Source organism: Piliocolobus tephrosceles, chromosome 4 (genome assembly GCF_002776525.5).
Source record: "Piliocolobus tephrosceles isolate RC106 chromosome 4, ASM277652v3, whole genome shotgun sequence".
Classification (NCBI taxonomy): Eukaryota; Metazoa; Chordata; class Mammalia; order Primates; family Cercopithecidae; genus Piliocolobus; species Piliocolobus tephrosceles.
The window spans coordinates 91,825,713-91,845,515 of record NC_045437.1 but is presented as its reverse complement, the minus strand read 5'-3'; the positions used below and the strand labels follow the sequence as shown (position 1 = coordinate 91,845,515).

Sequence of the window (19,803 nt, the reverse complement as noted above, 5' to 3'; positions counted from 1 at the left end):
AGGTTTGGGTCTTTCCCCAAAAAACTGTGGGGAGCCATTGAAAGATCTGTGAATTGAAAGCAGTGGAATCGTATTTGCCTTTTGAAAATATCTCTGTGGCTGCATTGTAGAAAACATATTGAAGGGGTAAGAATGGATACCTGGAGACCAATTAGGAGGCCATGGCGAAAATCCAGATGAAAGATGATGGAACTTTGGATTAGAACTGTCAGAGGTAGAGATGGAGGGAAATTGGCAGGTTTACCTATAGGAGGTAAAAATCAACAGGACTTGATGATAGAATATTCTTGTGCTGGGGTTCTTTGTTATTTTAATGAAGGACAGCACTTCATAAATCAAGATACCTAAGTGTCTGAGATCCTGTGTATTACCAGACCATCTAAACTTGCAATATTCCTGGAGATTGGAATGATATAGCAGCGATTGTGGTGATTTGGGTGATGTGATAATGTATAGTCAACTGAATTTTTACATTAAAGGGATGTTTATTAAACACTCTAACATCAAACTGAGGGTTTGAGGGAGCAAGTTAGTATCAGGAGACCTTACGATGAAGCTGCTGAGTTGTTCTAAATTACACAGAAATATATGTCAGCACAGGCAAAGTAGTTTCCAACATTATTTTTTCTTCAACAATCCTTCAAAAATCCATCAATCTCCATGGTTGCTCAAATTTATTTTTTAAATGTAAAAATTATTTAAAAATATTACAGTGCCTGGGAGCTGATCATCAGTAAGTTATCAAACACAAATAAAGAAGAAAATAGGTGGGTTACATGAAAGTAGTTATACATCACAAATAAGGTTTTCTTCATCTTCTTTTCCTCCTTTTCCTTTCTCTTCATCATATCTCTTCAGCCACATTCACCCTTAACTCAGAAAGTTCCTCCTGAAATCCTCTTGCTATTTTCTTGGCTCAAATCCATTTGACTACCCCAGATTTTTTGGAAGAAATCTTTCCAAAGGTATTTTTCATCTCAAAACGTTTTTTTGCATTCATTGCCCTACTTCATGCCCTCTTCTTTCAAAGTTCCAGAGAGCACTGCATTCACTCTGCTGCATTAAGAGAGAAATGGTGTCTTCTCTCCTTCTATCCTGTTATTGACTTTCTTATGGCTTCTTTCTTCATCAGAGAAGCAAGTGGCTCAACCAGGGCTTAGAAAAGACACAGTGATCAAGTCTGTTCAGAGCCAGCCTCTGGCTGGTGAACATCCTTGTACTTTCCGTCATGACCTCAGTCACCCCTGAGGAGGCAGAGAGAAGGGTAACCAGTGTGGTTATCCTGGCTCATCCTCATGGGTACAATCAATAGCTGAGGCATGGACTTGGTTGTATAGAAGCAAGCAGGGCCAGAGGAGAGGGGAGAAAGGAGGGAGGGGAGAAAGATTCCCCCATTGGAGATGCTACTGGGATTCAGTATCCTGGCTATTGGGATGTCCTAAATTTGAACCTGGTTTCTAAATATATGCTCTACATTATGAAAATGCCCCAAAATACATATAAATTGGCTTTTCTTTTGTGTTTGTCCCACATTGCAGTTCTATAACTATTTTATTAAGCTCTCTAAAACTGATTCTTATATTTAGCAACACTGGTTATTAGGTTTTGAAACTCTAAATAAGAACCATTTGTAGGCATCTGTATAAAACAAAATACTTATTGATCATCTACTAAGCATTATACTAGGCTTTATAACTCCCTCCTTCTTCTTCTAAGTTTTCAGTGACTTGTGGCTATTTCTCTAATTAAATTGAAACTTCTGGTGAGAAATTTTAAGTGTCTCCAACAAGCAATGTATGTTCCCTCACTGTAACTTCTGTCCCAGCCATACAAATTCCTTCATGGTTCACCTTCTCTCAAGTCCAGGCTTTCTTCAGTGTTACCTGTGTACCTAAAATATGCCTATGTATAGTTCACCTTGCCTCCATCCTACATCCTATCACTCATACGAGGGGAATTATATATATATATATATATAATACATAAAGTCTTCCTTATGATGACTTCAAAAGACCAAGTGAGAGTATATGTTTTCTTCTTACCTCAATATTCAAATCCCTGGGGTTGTCACAAACAATATCAACTCATGATTAAATAATGATTTAATTTTCTTTTGTAAGTTCTTAAAATTAGTATATTAATGATAATCTGCTTGAAATCAAGCCTTATTGCTCTTCCCACAGAATTCTAATGATTGACAATAAATTATAAACCCATCACTGTATTTTCTTCATTCTGTAACATGTCAAATATCAGCTTAATAATTTTTCTGGGCTACATTTGAAGTTTCTTGGTTAAAACTCAGAGATCCAATGTATCTTCTAGTTAAATTTTTAGATAGCTAAAAGATATAACATACTGCAGCTGTAAAAATGGCATGCTGAACTTTCACAAATTATTCAGAAACAAATTTTATTTAGAGAAATTTAAGCTAAAAATGCAACAAACCAGAAATCAGTTACTGTATGCTTCACAATCCCCAGAAAATGAGAATTATGTAAGAAAGGAATAAAGGCAAATTTTGCATTGACCCTCACAGAGTAAAATTACAAGAGTTCTGTTCTCTTTGATTACTAGCTCAGAAATAATTTATTTCAGGCTTTTAGCACTGAAGATGTTAGTTCAAAAACCACATGTTTATTCGTATGCCTGTACTGATAAAACTTTGCTAAATATTTTATATGTATTAAAAATGGAGAATGAAAGAGATGTGTTTCAAGAGCCTTTTACAGATAAATCCGAACAATCAAATAGGAAATAGAACATTAATGTTAATAAAATGCTATGCCAAGGTAGGAAGAAATGGATAACTGGAAGTACAGAGTCCTTAGCATTACAAAGTGGTAAGATTTCTAAAACGGTCATCTTGTGAGTTTTTTATGCACTGTTAATAGTAACAATACGTTCCATGAATTATGCAGTTGGGATGATTTCTCCTTGTGTGGATTGCCAGCTCTAGAAATCATAAAAGTGAAGAACGAGTTGAAAATCCTATCAGCCTACTGAATCTACTAAAGCCTCTAAAATATTCAATGTCTAATTGCAGCAATTTGTATTTCATAGGTGCTATATCAAAATCTTCTCCATTGAGGTCATGATTGAGTCTTTTAAAAAAATTCCCAGATGTGAACAGATATATATGTATATACATTTTAAGTCTCCAGCATTGTGTGTACAAGAAACCAAAACCTCCTTGGGGGGCATGCTGATGAGTTGCATGGCACAATTGTCATTTCTGTTTTGATTGCATGTCCTATTTTTGAACCTGTAAAAGTGTGTAGTGCATATATGTGTGTCCTATATATGGCAATTTGTCTGATAGTGTGTTTGAGTTCTTTCTGGCTCTTTTTCTAGCAGAGTTCAATCCACAGCTTTCTTCATTGGAGAATTTGTGAAATAAAAGTGAGTTAATTTGTGTTACACACTCTCTTAAATAACCTAGACCTACAAATTGCTTGCCTAAGGCTAAAAAATAGAAAATTCAAAGAAACATATGAATGACCTTAGTTGGCCTTTGATGAGTGAAAAAAAAAAAAAAAAAAACTTCTTTATCTTGGATTAGTTTTGATATTCTTCAGAATTATTACACAGCCAACATTTGAAGAAATATCTACCTACAAAAAGTTGAATATATGTATGCTTTATAAGATGTATGTTACTATTGTATCTAGTTATTCTGTGATTTTTTATATGTACAGTAGTTATATAGTTGCCTAAAAAGTCACTTCAACAAAAGATAAAAATTTAAAAATGGATTGAGATTGTGGAGTCTTTTAAAAACAGTTACTTCTGCAGCTCTATCACAAGCCATATTTTTATGCTACTTCATTCCTTTTACTGGCTTCAAGGAAGTTGAGCTGCTAATGAAGAATTTGAATTGTACTATAATCATATCAGGTAATAATCCTTTCAAAAATTAATTCATATGTTTCTCAGCTGAAGTTAAGATCATAGAGCAAAAAATAAATCTTATTTTTCTATAATTTGCTTCATCTTCTATTTTTAACAATCCCCAATCTTCCTTCTCTAACATGTCTCACAGATAGCAAAGAAAACATTATTAATAGTTTATCTATTAAATTAATTTTTTTTTAACTTTTCTACTGTTTTATTGAACTGACCTTAACCCAACTACCTAAAAGAAAAAGGGACTTAGAAGTGAGATACTTAAACCCATTGCTTTGCTAGTAGATTTGGCTCAAGAGGCAGAAATGTTATAAAATGTAGGGTCATTTTGAGAGTCACTGGGTATAGTAATAGAACTTTAGATACTGAATTAGGAAAATAATGGATGGGTTCTCATAACTGCTAAATCTTTCCTATTTATACTTAGGGTAATCACTGACTTTTTATCGTATCAGTTTCTCAATCTGAAAAAGAAAACCTTGCAGCCTGCTTATAAAGCTGATTTTGAGAGACAGGACAAATACTGGCCCTAGATTTTGTTTTACTATAGAAGGTTAATTTTATGTGGTGCTTGTGAGTCAGGGGATGTGACTTTGTGAAATCCTTGTAATATTGACTAGTGTTGCCATGAGATTTCACTCTTTCTAACGTTCTATGGCCCTTTTACATAGCATAACATTTCTTATATAATGGAATTTTATATGATAAAATTCTCAGATGCTAGATAATGATGATAAATGACCATGAATTAGTAGATTGTACTTTTTATATATCTTCATTGTTCTTGATTGATTTGACTCAAAATATTGTCTCTAGGAGATACCATTCTTTGTCCATTGAAACTCTGCTTGGTGAGAAAGTTGAGCATTTATTATCCAACTCTTACGGGGCAGTTTTTGTAAATATAACGTACCACTTAAGTATTTGGTTTCCAGCTGCCTTTTGGTGATGATGGAGGAAGTGGTGGTGGTGGTGGTGATGATGATGATGATGATACTGATGATAATAAATCATTTAACATCAAAAATAAAGATTTGTTACATGTCCCCCTAGATGGCCACCTCTATAACCCAATGCTGGGATTTGTTGCTTCAAAATGAATTGGACATTTAGTACTTTGAAAACATAAATTATTTCTATAATAGTATTTGATAACAGTGCTTTGCAGTTTCCTGACTTAAAAAAAAAACAAAAGGAGGGGTGATGAGGAATCATTGTAACCTTAGGAAATCTATTATTATTTTATGTTTTGGTCAACATTTAACGAAGACTGTATGTAGAGAAAATATGCCCTATATGACCACTCCCTACAGAAAAGAGGAATGTATAATTATCTTTGAAAATGTTATGCTAGTCTTAGTTTTTACCCTAGAATGTACACATTCATTCTTGTGGTTTAGGTTAAAGGTTGCCCTCATCTTATATTAAAATCTTTCCATTTTTGTGTTATTCTAATCCATGAGTAGTTTCTGACATGGTTCTTTTTTATGGTGAATCCTCCTGAAAGAGATACAGTTCTTAAAGTTGCATTTCCTTGATATACAAATATGGCACAAGCACTTTAAGCTATATTCCTTGTCCTGAATATTTCCTATTCTCCACTTCATCTGCCTTAAAGATAATAGCAAAGCAAAGAGAGGAGAAAGAGGTTAATCAGGAAGGTTAATACTTCAGTGTTCATTGAGAAATTTTTTAAAGTGAAGAGAGGAAACAAAAACAATCATTAGCTTTTATGATTTAGTTTATTCAAGAGATTAGTGATCTTGGGGATGCATTACAAAGCTCTAGAACCTTAATTAAAACTTTTGGCCATACATATTTCTTAGTATGACACAAACTAACTAGTTTAAAGGATATGCTTTCACTAAACATTTCTTTTTTTTTTTTTTTTTTTTTTTTTTTTTTTTTTTTTTTTTGAGACAGAGTCTTGCCGTGTCGCCCAGGCTGGAGTGCAGTGGCGTGATCTCAGCTCACTGCAAGCTCCACCTCCCAGGTTCACGCCATTCTGCCTCAGTCTCCTCCCGAGTAGCTGGGACTACAGGCGCCCGCTACCACACCCCGCTAATTTTTTTGTATTTAAAGTAGAGACGGAGTTTCACTGTCTTAGCCAGGGTGGTCTGGATCTCCTGACCTCGTGATCCACTCGCCTTGGCCTCCCACAGTGCTGGGATTACAGGCGTGAGCCACCGCACCAGGCCTCACTAAACATTTAGCAGGAAAATGCACTAGTAGCCATCACAGTATGCAGCATTTGTTTTCAATTGAAAGCATCTGTAGACCCTGATGTAGTTAAAGATGAACTGGAAGCAGAGACAATTCTACAATGCCACCAAAGCAAAAGATTTTGAATGTGTTTGAAGAGAAAAGTTATTATATACCTGATCAAGTCATGTACACCCTCAACCTCCACCACCAAAAGGAGCCATTGGAAATTATGAGACTCCATGTGTTTTCTTCAGTCAGTAAAGGCATCCATCCCAGTACTGGTCCCATTTTTTTTTTTTTTTTTAACAAAGGAATAAATCAAATGAACTCTCACCAGAAAGACTGCTGGAATGTTAAAGTTGTTTCTCTAGTCGTGTGTGCGTGGAAAACAAGTTTTGTGTTGTACAATTGCTGCAGGCACTGTTTGCTGTTTCAAGGGCTAATGTTTCCGCTAAAAAACAACTGGCTGCCCTCTTCTGTACTTGAGTGAAAAGATAATGAAAATGCTTTATTTTATTTACAGACAATGCTAATGAGGAAGAGTTGGAAAAGATCAAGTAAGGTAATTCTTAGCTTGTGATCTTTCAGCTTTTCTTGTTGAGAAGAATTATCATCTGCTTTCCCAGATCTCTCTCATCTCTTCAAAGTATGCTACCAGATTTCATACTATTCGATTGTTACTTTTCCCCATAAATTTAAGCAAACCATGTGATGTTTTTTTAAATAGAAATCACACTGATCAATAGCTTCAAATCATTCTTTCACTATTTTCTGGTCACTTCTCAACATCATTCTCAGCATCTGGTCTCAACTATATATGCAACAGGGTCTAGAAAATTGCTTCGCGCCAGGAATAAAATGATGAGGCTAGGGGAGGGACAACTCCAGACAGAAGAAAGATTTGCACAATTTATTTTATTTTGGGGGGTCACAGAAAATTAAGTATGAGGCTTTCTAAACTCATAAATTCCTGTATCATTACATCTTTACAGTATACAATAAGAACCATTTTTCCCCATTGTCTCTTCTCACTTTAAGAAATAAAGTGAGAGGAGTTTATGGTTCCTGTAACTTACTAAGCCCCAGCTCTTTTGCAACTTGTAAGATATGCAAAATATAAACTAAGCGTTTAATTTGTTCAGTGGTGCTGCCACTCTTGGACACAGATATCAAGATGAAACAACTTTTATATGAATATACCTTGAAATAAATAAAAAGGATTTTACTTGTAAAAATCTTGTCTCAAATTTCTACTTAGAGTCAGTATTCCTTTTTAATAGTGACTAATTTTTTTAGACCCTGGAACATGACAATCTTTTTCCTTCCATTCTGATTGAATCATGCTTTTACCTAAGCTTTTCTTTAATTTTGTCATTTTTATTACTGTGAATTAATGTATATATCAAAATGTTTTTATATTTATGGTAATGACTTAATCTATTTGAACAAGTGTCTCTTACTGTACATTTTCTCCCTAATTCCTATGGCATTAATGACCAAAGAATAATTTGGCTCACAAAAAAGTCAGGACTCCCATTAAAATGGGAATAAAAATAAAAATAAAACTTTATTATTTTAATAAAATGAAAAATGCTTATTAAGGAAGGTTGCTGAATATTTCTAACTTAATGTTCACTGTGATTTTCACTAATCAAAATAAAGTTTCAAGATGTTTTGAAGAAATATTTGCACTGTTCATGTTTGTATTACTCTTTTTCCTTTGTAATTATAAAGTTATTGTTATATTAAAAGTGTATATATTTTTAAATTTGTATAATTGGATATATTTGTGTAAAAAACATGACAACCCATCAATATGTAACAATATTCTTTCAGATATATTTAACATGCTAGAGCAAGATATTATATAATATTTAGTATTAATTAATGGGAATGATCCATTTTACTGTATTAAAGGAAGAACAGAAATGAAGATTCTGCCAGGCACAGTGGCTCACACCTGTAATCCCAGCACTTTGGGAGGCCGAAGTGGGTGGATTACTTGAGGTCAGGAGTTCAAGACCAGCCTGGCCAACATGGTGAAACCCCGTCTCTACTAAAAATACAAAAATTAGCCAGGTGTGGTGGCATACGCCTGTAATCCCAGCTTCTAGGGAGGCTGAGGCAGGAGATGGCTTAAACCCCGGAGGCAGAGGTTGCAGTGAGCAGAGATCATGCCATTTCACTCCAGTCTGGGCAACAGAGTGAGGCTCTGTCTCAAAAAAAAAAAAAAAAAAATTCTTCTTTAAAAATTATATTAAATGTACATTTAAATATAAATATAATTTTAAACATAAATTAAGTAAAAGTATATCACATACTTTTGTTCCATATATAGAAAATTTAAAATGAATAATAAATATCTATCCTCTACTGTTTTTGTATCTAAAATTCTTGGAGTTTATATTTATTATTAGCAATCCATTTATGTATTCAAATGGATACATTTTTCAAGCTTCCAACTGAAGATACAGAATTCCTATGTCTAACAGCACTCGTTTGAGTACTTGGCAGATTATATTTAGTATAGTGTTAACATAAGCTTTTGGGTTTTAGCCTAAGGGATTTTCAACTTTGAAAAATTTAATGGGGATATTGAATACTAAGTGAAGTAAAATTGGTTAACTCATTTGATTTTTTTTTTTCTGTGAGAACATACTGAATACCTGCTAATTCATTCAGATTTTTTACTGCGCCCTAAAACATTTGCCATATTCATCCATATTAGTGTTACAAGAGCACAATGTTAAATTCAAAATGGGGGGAAAGTTTGACATTTCAATTACTATCTAGTCCACCTTCCTTCACACACTCTGCTACGTTGAAACTGCTCCCTGAATCTTTTCGTCCAGTAAATTGTGCTTCCTGGGAAACTAAGGGGTAAGGGACTATACTGTGTAGTTTTAAAGGTTTTACTCTGTTACTGTTTTATGAAAATGCATCATTTTCTAAATATTTCAATCTTCTTGTAAATTCTCGTCTGAGTACAGATTTTTCGTTTTTTATTTTTGGAAATAGGGTGTAATTTTATTTGCATTACATTTAAATATGGGTATTTCATATATGTTATAACTATGTTCAAATTCAAAGGTAAATTTTTCATAAAAACACAGATCATTTTCTTCCTTGGAATCTTGATTTACAGAATGAGGTCTCCCGCATCTTCATGGAAGGGCTTTGGCATGCAGCCTGTCTTTGAGTGTCAGTGGTGAATAGATAATCTAAGAATTGTAAATTTTGTAGCAAAGACTTAAAGATAGCCAATGTTGTTAGAGATTCTCTCCAGTATGGAGTTTTTCTTCCTTTGCTTAGTTTCTTTCAGAAGTGATGTAACTACAGAGGAAGAAAGGCTAAATTGACACAGTTGTTGTTCTTTTAAATACGCCTGTCTCCCCACTATACAATGTGAATCAGCTCATGGAATTTCCCATTCCTTAAGCATCTACTCGTCATTTTCATCATCTTGGCTTTCTGTAATGAAATTTCTTTGCCTATTTTTGTAACCGTACTTCTGCTAATAATAGGCTCTTTCAATGGAAATCTTATTACTTGTGGCACTCACATAAGGTGGGGTTGTATTTAACTATTGAAATCAAAAAAAGAATCTCCAGCTTGAGGACGGGGCGATCCTAACTGCTGTTCAGGACTAACTTATTATTTTTTGGGGGGGGAGGGTGGGTAATTGTATTACCACTTAGCAATACATAGGAAAAAATGCATCTAAACTTACCTCTGAAAAACAAGAATGTATAAAGTATGCATTATATTTGAATGGCATATAAACAAGTATATAGATATAAATTCTATAATATTTCCTCTTCTAGGGACAGAACCATCCTTTAAAAGACTCATTCTGGTTTTCCACAAGCACACTTTCTATTATGCACATTTTGAATTCTGCCCCACACTCAGCTGTTATAGAATTATGTTATTTTAAGAAGAAAGGGACTGATGTCTCCTTAAACTTGGGCAAGAGAAGAATTATCCAGGTGAAAGAGTTACTCGTATGTTACAAAAATGTGTTTTAGCAGAGAAATGGTAGTGCTTTGGATTATTGCAATATTTTATTCTTTAGGAGAAACTTATCACTGATAATTTATTCTAAGGTTAAATTATTCATGAAGAAAGTTTCATGAACTCAAAAGAGATGATTTATATGTATTTTGTGAATACATTTTGTGGGGTGAAGCCAAAAATGGAAAAATGTAATGAAATAATTGGCTCTATCAAACAGTAAGCAATTATGATTTTACATTACATTGTGTATGTGTGTGTGTGTATGTGTGTGTGTTTTAACCTAGAATAATGAATTTACCAATGGGTAAAGGTGAGATAATAATAAACTTATGTGCTTTCAATAAATTACCTCAATTATATGAGAAATATTATTGTGATGATATAAAAACATACACATTGCAATTCATATTCTTGACAATAACAGTTTAGAATTGTTTTTCTTTCAGAAAAGTTCATCCTTTGAATAATATAATACAGACTACTGTGATAGTCTCTGATTATCATATCTTCTGTTACTTGACAGCTTATATCTTTTTTAAATAATACATCTTTTTATAAAGATTTTATTATAACCACTTAGCATAATTTTAATGAACTATAAAACACTTTATTCATTGGTTGAATGAAGCAATTTTTAATAAGACTTTTGGCAAGGAGATCATTAATTTAAACTAGAGAACACTTTCAACTCCATAAGTCTGCAGGGCGTAGTAGTTAAACCTGACACCTTGGATGACACATTAAAAATGCATCAGCGAAAACTCTAAGTGCTTTAATTTAACTAACAGTGGAGAAACAGATTAACACATCTTTAAGTATCTCACACAGTCAGCTAGACATGATGAAAAAAAGTCGTTATTTAGCAACTATCAAATTCTTTCCACAAAAACTTTATATCCTGATAATAAATACGCAATTTTTTTAAAGCGGCAAAAATGAAAACGCTTGGTCATAGACTTTCTCAACTATGAGTGACCAAAATGGTTTTTCTTGGGTGCCATATTTCTAGTCACTATGCATATGTCTTTGAAAAAAAAGTATATGCTTGGTGTTTTTGAAGTAAACATAAAATTATTTTAAAAGATTTTTACTTTGCCATTGTTTGTACTCCAAAATCTGTATTATTTGGAAATGCTATAAAATCAACCTCATAAGCAAGACTTCTGAGATTCCAAAATGCAGCAATGAACAAATGGTAAATAGCAGTGAGTATTTCTATTATCAGAGAATACCTTTTGACCCCACCTGGTAACCAAGTCCTTAAATTTGTAGTAAGTTTACTTAAAACAGAGATAATATAATGTCAGTAGATACTTCATTAGCCCCACAAAATACATGGAGCTATAATTAAATTTTATGTTGAGATGGTTTTTCCTTGCTATTTTGACAATATTTCCCCAAAGGCATAAAATAAATTTTTTTATATATTGTAATTCATAGCTACAGAGATTTGCTGTGACAATGGCATTACATTTATTTGACTGCTCTTGTTGACTTAATGTTGTGGATTCTTCTGGAGCACATCTGGATGAGTTGGTACAAAGTGAAAGGACAAAAGGTAATCTCAGTGAAAGGATGAATTCCACAGTGCTTGTGTTTCAAGTCTAGGATGTTTATTGTGTGGTCGCTGGGTGGCCTTCACATTGGTGGCCAAGTGAGTTGGCCACTTTCTTAAGATCCTTCCTGGACCGATTAAAAGGAGAGAACTAATATAACTGGGTTCCAGGATAACAGAACTAAGGGCTGCTGTACAGATTACATGGCCTTTTAATTTAACAAGATAGATAGATAGAAGGATGAATGAACAGATGGATGGATAGACAGATGGAGTTATTAAATTGAGAGAAACTGGGAGAGATTTGTTGGTCTTAAGGGACCCTAAATGTATACAGTGAAACGATTTATAATTTTGTCAGGATCCTGGCTCCAAAGCCCTGGTTAACATAGCAATTGATAAGCTTAGTCAATATCGTGAGGCATCCTTATTGTTAGGATGGAAGCATCCAAGAGCCATGGCTTTGATGAACAGTGATTGCGATCTGACCAGGAAAGTTTATATAAATGATTTGTTTGTGTATTTATTTATTTTTTAATCTCTTAAGTGGCCAAAATAGTATTGATAAAAGGAAATTGAGTTCCTATGAAAGCATGCTTTTGTAATCAGGAATGCTAGCTGACTTGACTCTTACATTTGAATATCAGGCTTCACAATTTCAAATCAATTGTGAAGGTTTTGAATTTTGAAGAACTGCCAAATTATAATAGTATGTGTTATGTTTAAAGCTCTGTACACGTTAAGACTAATTTTAAAATATCACTTTTTATAAAAACTTGTTGACTAATCCTTATTCCATCTGATAAAAAAGACTTTAAAGATTTCTGTGATTTATGAAGGCTGAAAAAAATCACATTATATGCATTTATTAGAAAAAATAAACCATCCTTTAGTTTTATTTCCCTGTGGAAAAAAATTTATTTTCTATATTTTTTAGTCTAAAATTTGGTTAATATTTAGATTCGTAATTAGATTTTTTATCTTTGAGGAGAAATTTTCTTAGTGTATGTTAGATTTTTAGAGGCAAAAATAGAAATAAATAAGATATTCCCAATGCATCTGACTACTTTTATAAATTAGAAATCTTAGTAGAAACAGTTTAACAATTCATCTTTCAGAATAACTTCAATAATTTCCCATTATCAATTGATATTTCTGTTTTTTGTTCTGTTTCCCTTTGCTGGTACTTTATACTTTTAGCAATTTTAAAAAGTCACTTTGCCTCACTTAGTCTCTTGTCTTGGTGAAGACTGAAGCGTAACTAAATATCTACAATTATGCTTTAAGATAAGTTTTCTCTGGAATTCATGAATAGTTTGTTCTATTTTTCTTGTTCTCTGTAATACAATCACCACTTCTGTTTAGGACTCATTTTGTAATGCCAGGTGTCTTATTATTGTTGTTGTAGTTGTTGTTATTGTTATTATTATTAGACTGTAGTGAAAGGAAGGCTTTGGCTGGTCTGTTGTAAATGGCACAGGGGTCCACAAGAAAATTAAATTGCTTCCTCTGAAATAAAGGCCTAAATTTACATGAGAACATGGATTGTAAAATGAAATATAAATTTTAGCTGATGAATGACAGAAGTAATTAAACATGGCATGAAAAGCACAGCCTGGGGACTTCAGTGGATCTAAATGTGGCTAATATTTTTGTTTCTCAAATTTTAAAAGAGAAGCCTAAGTCCTAAATCTTGATCATCATAAATCCCACCTCACCTCCAAAATCTTAATTGCTAACACAAAATCATAGAACAATCAAGGAAGTTGCAAAAGTGCTTCCTCTTTATCACAGTGTCAACTATTGATACTTTCCCATAACTGTCATCAGTTTACTGGGAAAGTATCAGTTACTTTATCGTAACTGACGCCTAGAGACAGAATGCAAAGTTTTAATGTTTATGGGAAGTATGTAATTTAGATATTCTATTTAAAAATGGATAGCTATTTTTTATCTCCCAAAGTTGAATCGGTTTCCTTTATAAAAGTCTGAGGATTAAGTAATAAACTATTCTACTTGAATCCACTGTATTGCTTTTAGTCCAATAGCCAACTCTCTCAGTATTCATTTCTTTTTAAAATTATGGTCAGGGAACTCCAGTTAACTAAGTCACTTATTATATTTGTTAATTGTATTATAAAATTTGGATTTTTTTTGTAAAAATTTAAACCAAATTTGACTAGGTGCGTGTTTATATATAAGATTTCTGCAGTCATTCTTTAAAAATGCTCTGAAGTTCTATGGTTAAAACAATTGTTTTGTTAAAAGGAATAAATACCTGCTTTACTTTAAAATTTTAAAATATGCTTGAACACTTAACTTTCTATAATAAACCATCAGACTCTAAAATATATTAATGAATAATTAAGAATAAAAAGGTAAGTGGACTCTTAAAAACTTACAGAAATAATCCTCTCTAAACTTTACTACCACAAAAATTTTAACTTATTCAAGGGAAGAAAACTTACAGTTTCTAAATATCCCAAGTATCTTTAGGATATATAATTTTTGGTTTTTTTATTTGCTTTGATTTTATTTGGATTTACAATACTAATTAAGTAGTCTCAAAAATGTCTCAAAATGTAGCTAAATATTTGTTTGTTTTTAGGAACTTTCAGAAAATGAAGTGGTTGGATCTTATTTCTCTGTGAAGTCTCTCTTTTGGAGGGTAATGTCTAAATCCTTTTTGTTAATATTCTTGATTTTTGGTTTTGGATAGCAATTTTGAAAGTTAAATGTCAATTAAGAGTTTCACTTTTTAAGATAGGCTTCCAGATAGATGTATTCATTTGCCTTCTTTATTATCTTCTAAGTCATCTAGGTAACTAACACTTTTATTTCTATACTTGTAAAAATTCAGAACTTCATAAATTGAACATATTTCTTTGAAGTCATTTTATGAAACTCAGTTTATTCCAAATTCTGAGAAGCTAGAGTCTCAGGGACTCTCTGGGAATATAATGGTGCCATCTAGAAGGTCCATGAGGGCTCTTTCTTTCCTCTCTTGTAAAATGAGATTAGAATTTTCTGCTCCATTTCTGTTTGGGAAAAATATTTACTTCTGTTACAGTGATCTATACTAGAATTCTGTCCTAGATATATACTAATCAGTGCTCTTTCTTTGAAAAGAAATCCTATAATTTAGAAAACAGCAACTCTTTTGATTTAAATAAAGACAAAATGATGATTCACAGATAACTTGTTTTAAATGTCATTTCAATTTAACTTACTCTTTGATGTTTAAAGCATAATAGCCTCATAATGACCATCCATTTCTTTCTCTGTTCTAATTCTGCATTATGCACAGCACGATTTATTACTAATGCACTTACTGCTTTCCTTTAAGAATGTTCCTCTTTCTTTGAAAATTCACACGTGGTATATGCTTAATGTAACAATAGATATTGCAATGAAAATGCTACACTCTTAGGGCCTGGCCATTTTCCTTTCTTGGCTCTCAAACTGTTCATGATTGAAAACTACCTTTATTTTCTTTAGAACTTTAGTATTTGCTGTAGGGTCTCTTAAGTAGACTGGCAGGTACCAGATTAAGTCACGTGTTGGTCAGTGAGCAAGTATAAACTACATTTATTCATCCTTACCAGCTTGAATGCACGCACACTTTTTTTTTTTTTTTTTTTTGCAGCTTTTTATTGTTGTGAGTTTATTTTAGTAATTATACCCTCTTCATTTACACTGTATGGCTGCCTTCATTGAAGTTACTCTGTACTTTGCTGAAATAATAATTCCTCTTATATGTTCATGCATTGTCCCGGAACACACAGAATTAGTGCTTTTAAATTGTTCCATGACTTTAAATGATGGCTTTATCCAAAAACTATTTCACTGGCCGGGCCCGGTGGCTTATACCTGTAATCCCAGCACTTTGGGAGGCTGAGGAGGGTGGATCAACTGAAGTCAGGAGTTTGAGACCAGCCTGACCAACAGGGCAAAACCCCGTCTCTATTAAATACAAAAAATTAGCCAGGCATGGTGGCGCATGCATGTAATCCCAGCTACTCGGAAGGCTGAGGCAGGAGAATTGCTTGAATCCAGGAGGAGGAGGTTGTAGTGAGCTAAGATTGTGCCATTGCACGCTAGCCCGGGGCAACAAGAGCAAACCTCTGTTTCAAAAAAAAGGGGGGGGGGAGGAAATGGCACACTTCTTCAGAGTAGAATTTGGGGGTGCTCTGGGTTGAACTTGCTCTATGTGCAGCAAATGTGCACACTGGTCATTGTGAATGAAGATTTGTCACCAGGACCAACTTCATAATTAGTAGTTTTTCAAGTGTTTCCCTTTCAAGTGGCGCTCTCAAGATCTTCTTTGCTACTTCCAAGTTTTCCACTTACCAGTACTTTCCATTTGGTTGTTTTCATCCTCAAATATTCTTTAATAACCTTTCTCAATCTCTTGAACTCTTTGATCCTAGAATAACAAATGTGCAACTTTAAAAATAAGCAAGCTTTCTTGTGTCCAAGGCCTGGTGGTAATGTCTTCTCTTGGCCTATGACAATGAACAGTTGACAAATGACTTGGGTCATATAGGCAGAACCTTTAGGGGTCATCTGTTTTACCAATGAGGAAAGTAAGGCCCATCAAACTGATGTCATTGCCTTGAGATACCCAGATGGCATGATCAGAAACAATATTTCTCTCTCTCTGAATGCCATACAAATAAATATTTTGAAGAACTTTGAAGAGCAGTAGAGTCCCTCTTTGAGTTTATGATGAATAAAGATATTTCGTATAAATAAAGCTATTCCTTAACCTGTTATTTTTGATTGACACCCTTTCAAATTCTTCTTGCATTATTTGACCCTTTTCTTCAGCAGCTGTGTTAGCCACCAATGGATGGATGTGTTTAAGAGCCATGAGACTGCTGTGTCTGATATGCCATTTACAAAATCAGAAAATCAGTGACCAAGCCTACTTTGTTTGAGTATTGTCTTCCATAGTCACATTCAAAGGTCACTCTGGTAACTAATTGACCCCACTGCTCTTTACCCAAGCGATATTGTTATTCTGATGAACTTTTAGAGGAGATGTATATGAAAGGAGGTTACCCAGGGACATATTCAGATATGCAAAATATCTAAATAACTCAGATAAAATATTGCATGAAGAGTATACATGTGCTTTGTGGGTTAAGCAGGGTGTGATTTAAAATAAATTCCTATCAGGATTTATACAGATCAATACATGTGTCCAAGAGATAGCAACTGATTTACACTGAGTGAAACTACATCCTAGTAAAAACTTGCTCAGCTGGAACATCAGTGCTACTTGCTATATCTTAATTTTCCTGAGAGCAAAATAATGGAAAGAAAAGACTGTGTACAGGGATAGTCTAATTGTCTGAAAGCATAACATTTGTTATTCATCAAAACACTATCTTAGGATAAAAAATATTAAGCGGTGGATATGACAATTACCATGTTTCTCATGAAAACAATAAAAATTATGAGAATCAAGTTAAGTAAAAATTGTATTAAAGACTAACTTCCCACTTAAAGGTGGTAACTTAGTACAGTGTTTTCAAATATTTAGCGTGCGTACGTTTCTTTTTAGTTATCTCCTTTGAGTGGACTTACAGACTCTGGTAAAAGAATTAATTGAACAAACCACCTTACAAGAATATTGCAGTGAATCAAAGAGAAATTTAAATATATTTTAAGTGGAAAAGCCTGGAACAGGCCAAGATACTTCATATAAAAATCAAGAAAAGTGTCACAATGGGCAAAGAAGAGTACATAGAAAAATACAAAGCAATTTAGAAGTTATGTCAGAGTACCGCCTTCTGGTCAGGTCAAGCAAAAGTGTGTCTGAAGGAAGATTGAAGGCTAAGGAGAAGAGTTATTGACTTTTTAAAACAAGAATGGAATCCTGTACTGAAGCACTTACATGCTGAACAATTCAACCATAGATAACATCCACCCAAGATGAGTTCAGGAATTATCTACATTTTTAAGTATGATGTATTTATACTCAAAAATATGTGTAACTTTTAATTAATAGTCTCAAAAAAAAACAAAACAAAACAAAAAAAAAGGTCTCTGTAAGGCAAGTCCAAGACTATTATTCCTTTCCCATATTATTGCTAGAAATTTGTAGATTATTTCAGCAAGCCCAAAAGATTACAATATATATGATGATTTTCTATTTGTATGTATTTTCAAACAAATGTAGTAAAAGCTTTAAAACTTTTCTTTGGCCACGATTGAAGTTAGAGAGGATAGTTAAAACATCTTAAGTAAACATAAAGAACTTCCTGGCACCATAAATTGTATCAAGAAGCAATGGAAATATAAAAGAAAGTTTAAGGATTAAAAACCAGCAGAATTTCGCTAAGGATTATGGTGCCAGTAAATCATCTTCTAAGAAAAAAGGGATCAAAGCTTTATTATAAGATGAGACACTTCAGACTGGGCTGGACAAAGCACCGAGAGGGTTTTCTGTAAAAGCAATCCTACCTTGAGAGGATGGATGGATGGCAGAACAAATGCACTTGTTGGACTTCATCATCCAGGTGCAATTCACTCGAATAAACTCAGCAGGAAAGGGAAAAGATAGAACAGGCCTGTGCCTGGGATTGAGCTAATTGCTCCACACTCGTCTTTGCAGCACAGAACAGTCATTCTAGGCTGTCATTATCTCTTCTTTGTAGTGTCTCGGGGATCATTTGATTAAATAAAAGCACACGCACCCTGTGCTGAAAATAGAAGAAAGAGCTGATTCCACACATGGCTTATTGTAAACACATAAGCAATGTCTTTCACTCCCTGTTTCAGTGTCTGGGTCTCATTTGGAAGGATTAGGTTGTACACAGGTAATAAAATCCAGGATAACAAAAGCCAAGGATTATTTGTACCTATCAGGGAAGGGGATTGGTTTAACTGTGTTCCCTTAGTCTCATATTAAGTCTAAACAGATTTTTTTTTTATTTTGATCTATTTTTAAATCAAGATCTAGAAAAATAAAATATCTCATTGTTAGTGATCCATCTTTTCAAGGAATAGAATTACTAAACCTTTTAACTAGAACTGGAATATAGAAACGCTCCCAGTTTAGATGCTAGATTCTATGACTTCACCACCTTGCTAGCAGACATTAAACTATAATTTGTTAAAAAGTGAATAACATATACTGGGGTTATTACCACCCACCTACTCTTACTTCCTCTAATCCCTCGATTAGCCTTTGTTGATAATCTATAACCAAGGATACATTTCACCTAAGTGACAGGCAAAGTATTTTGAAAACTTCTGTACCAATTAATTTCTTTTGTTGTACCATGAATTTCTTAGTCTCTGTCAAAAAAAGGGAAATATAGGTGGGTGGGGGTGGAAATCATGGATTAGGTCTCAGCAACTCTAGATTCAAATCTCAGCCTTGCCAATCTCTAGTCATTTGGCTTTGAGTGGGGTACTTATCTTCTCTATACCTCCGTTTATTTACCTTAAAATAAGATTCCTGTCATGAAAAACACTGGAGTGTGAAAACAGCAGCATGTTGTGAAATTGCTGCACAACAAATGTTCCTTTCTTTCTGTGTGATTTAACCCACCTTTCCGACTGCCCTAATCCAGTCTTCTCTGTTGATGTTATTGAGGCTGACGACTCTGATCTCATCATAATACTGTTGTTAAGAAACTTTCTTTAACTGCTCCAGAAGACCTGTAATATAAACTTTCAGTCCCACCATGATAACTTCCCCCGAGGAGTTCCTGTTCAGCTGTATCTGTCTTAATCCATCCCTTGCTACTCTTGGTCTTGGTAGTGAAGGGATCTTTGGGTTTTTCATAGCAAAGGCAGGAAAGGGAGGTGTCATGTGGAACAAAATTTCCCTATTAGTTTAGAGATACTTCTTTAATCATTACAAAAGATTTACATTTGGGATGCAGGGTTAATATGATCTTATTTATTGCCTATTCATATCACATTTATTTTTCTGAAAGCGTATCACTATTCCGACATTTTGAAGCAGCAGACTTGTAAACAATTATTCTTTTCATGATTTCTCTTGCTATAGTTATTTTCTCTGATACACCTATTAACAAAAACCTGAAATCACTTAATTAGGCTCTATTACTATATAATCTCTGGGCTTCATTTCCTTGACC

At 33.7% G+C, this 19,803-nt stretch overlaps 1 protein-coding gene across 10 annotated transcripts in view; it reads left to right on the top strand.

Annotated features, from left to right (window-relative positions):
* MCTP1 (multiple C2 and transmembrane domain containing 1) overlaps positions 1 to 19,803 on the top strand; it is a 594,518-nt gene that overhangs the window by 361,121 nt on the left and 213,594 nt on the right. For 5 of the 10 annotated variants that reach the window (XM_023212153.3, XM_023212155.3, XM_023212159.2 and 2 more), the window contains 2 exons: positions 6,635 to 6,673; positions 14,292 to 14,351. The exons of 1 other annotated variant lie outside the window; for it this stretch is intronic. In XM_023212153.3, coding sequence (XP_023067921.1) covers positions 6,635 to 6,673; positions 14,292 to 14,351 — 99 coding nt within the window. The remainder of the gene's footprint in view (positions 1 to 6,634; positions 6,674 to 14,291; positions 14,352 to 19,803) is intronic. 4 more of the 10 variants (XM_023212156.3, XM_023212154.3, XM_023212157.3 and 1 more) reach the window with 2 other exon arrangements.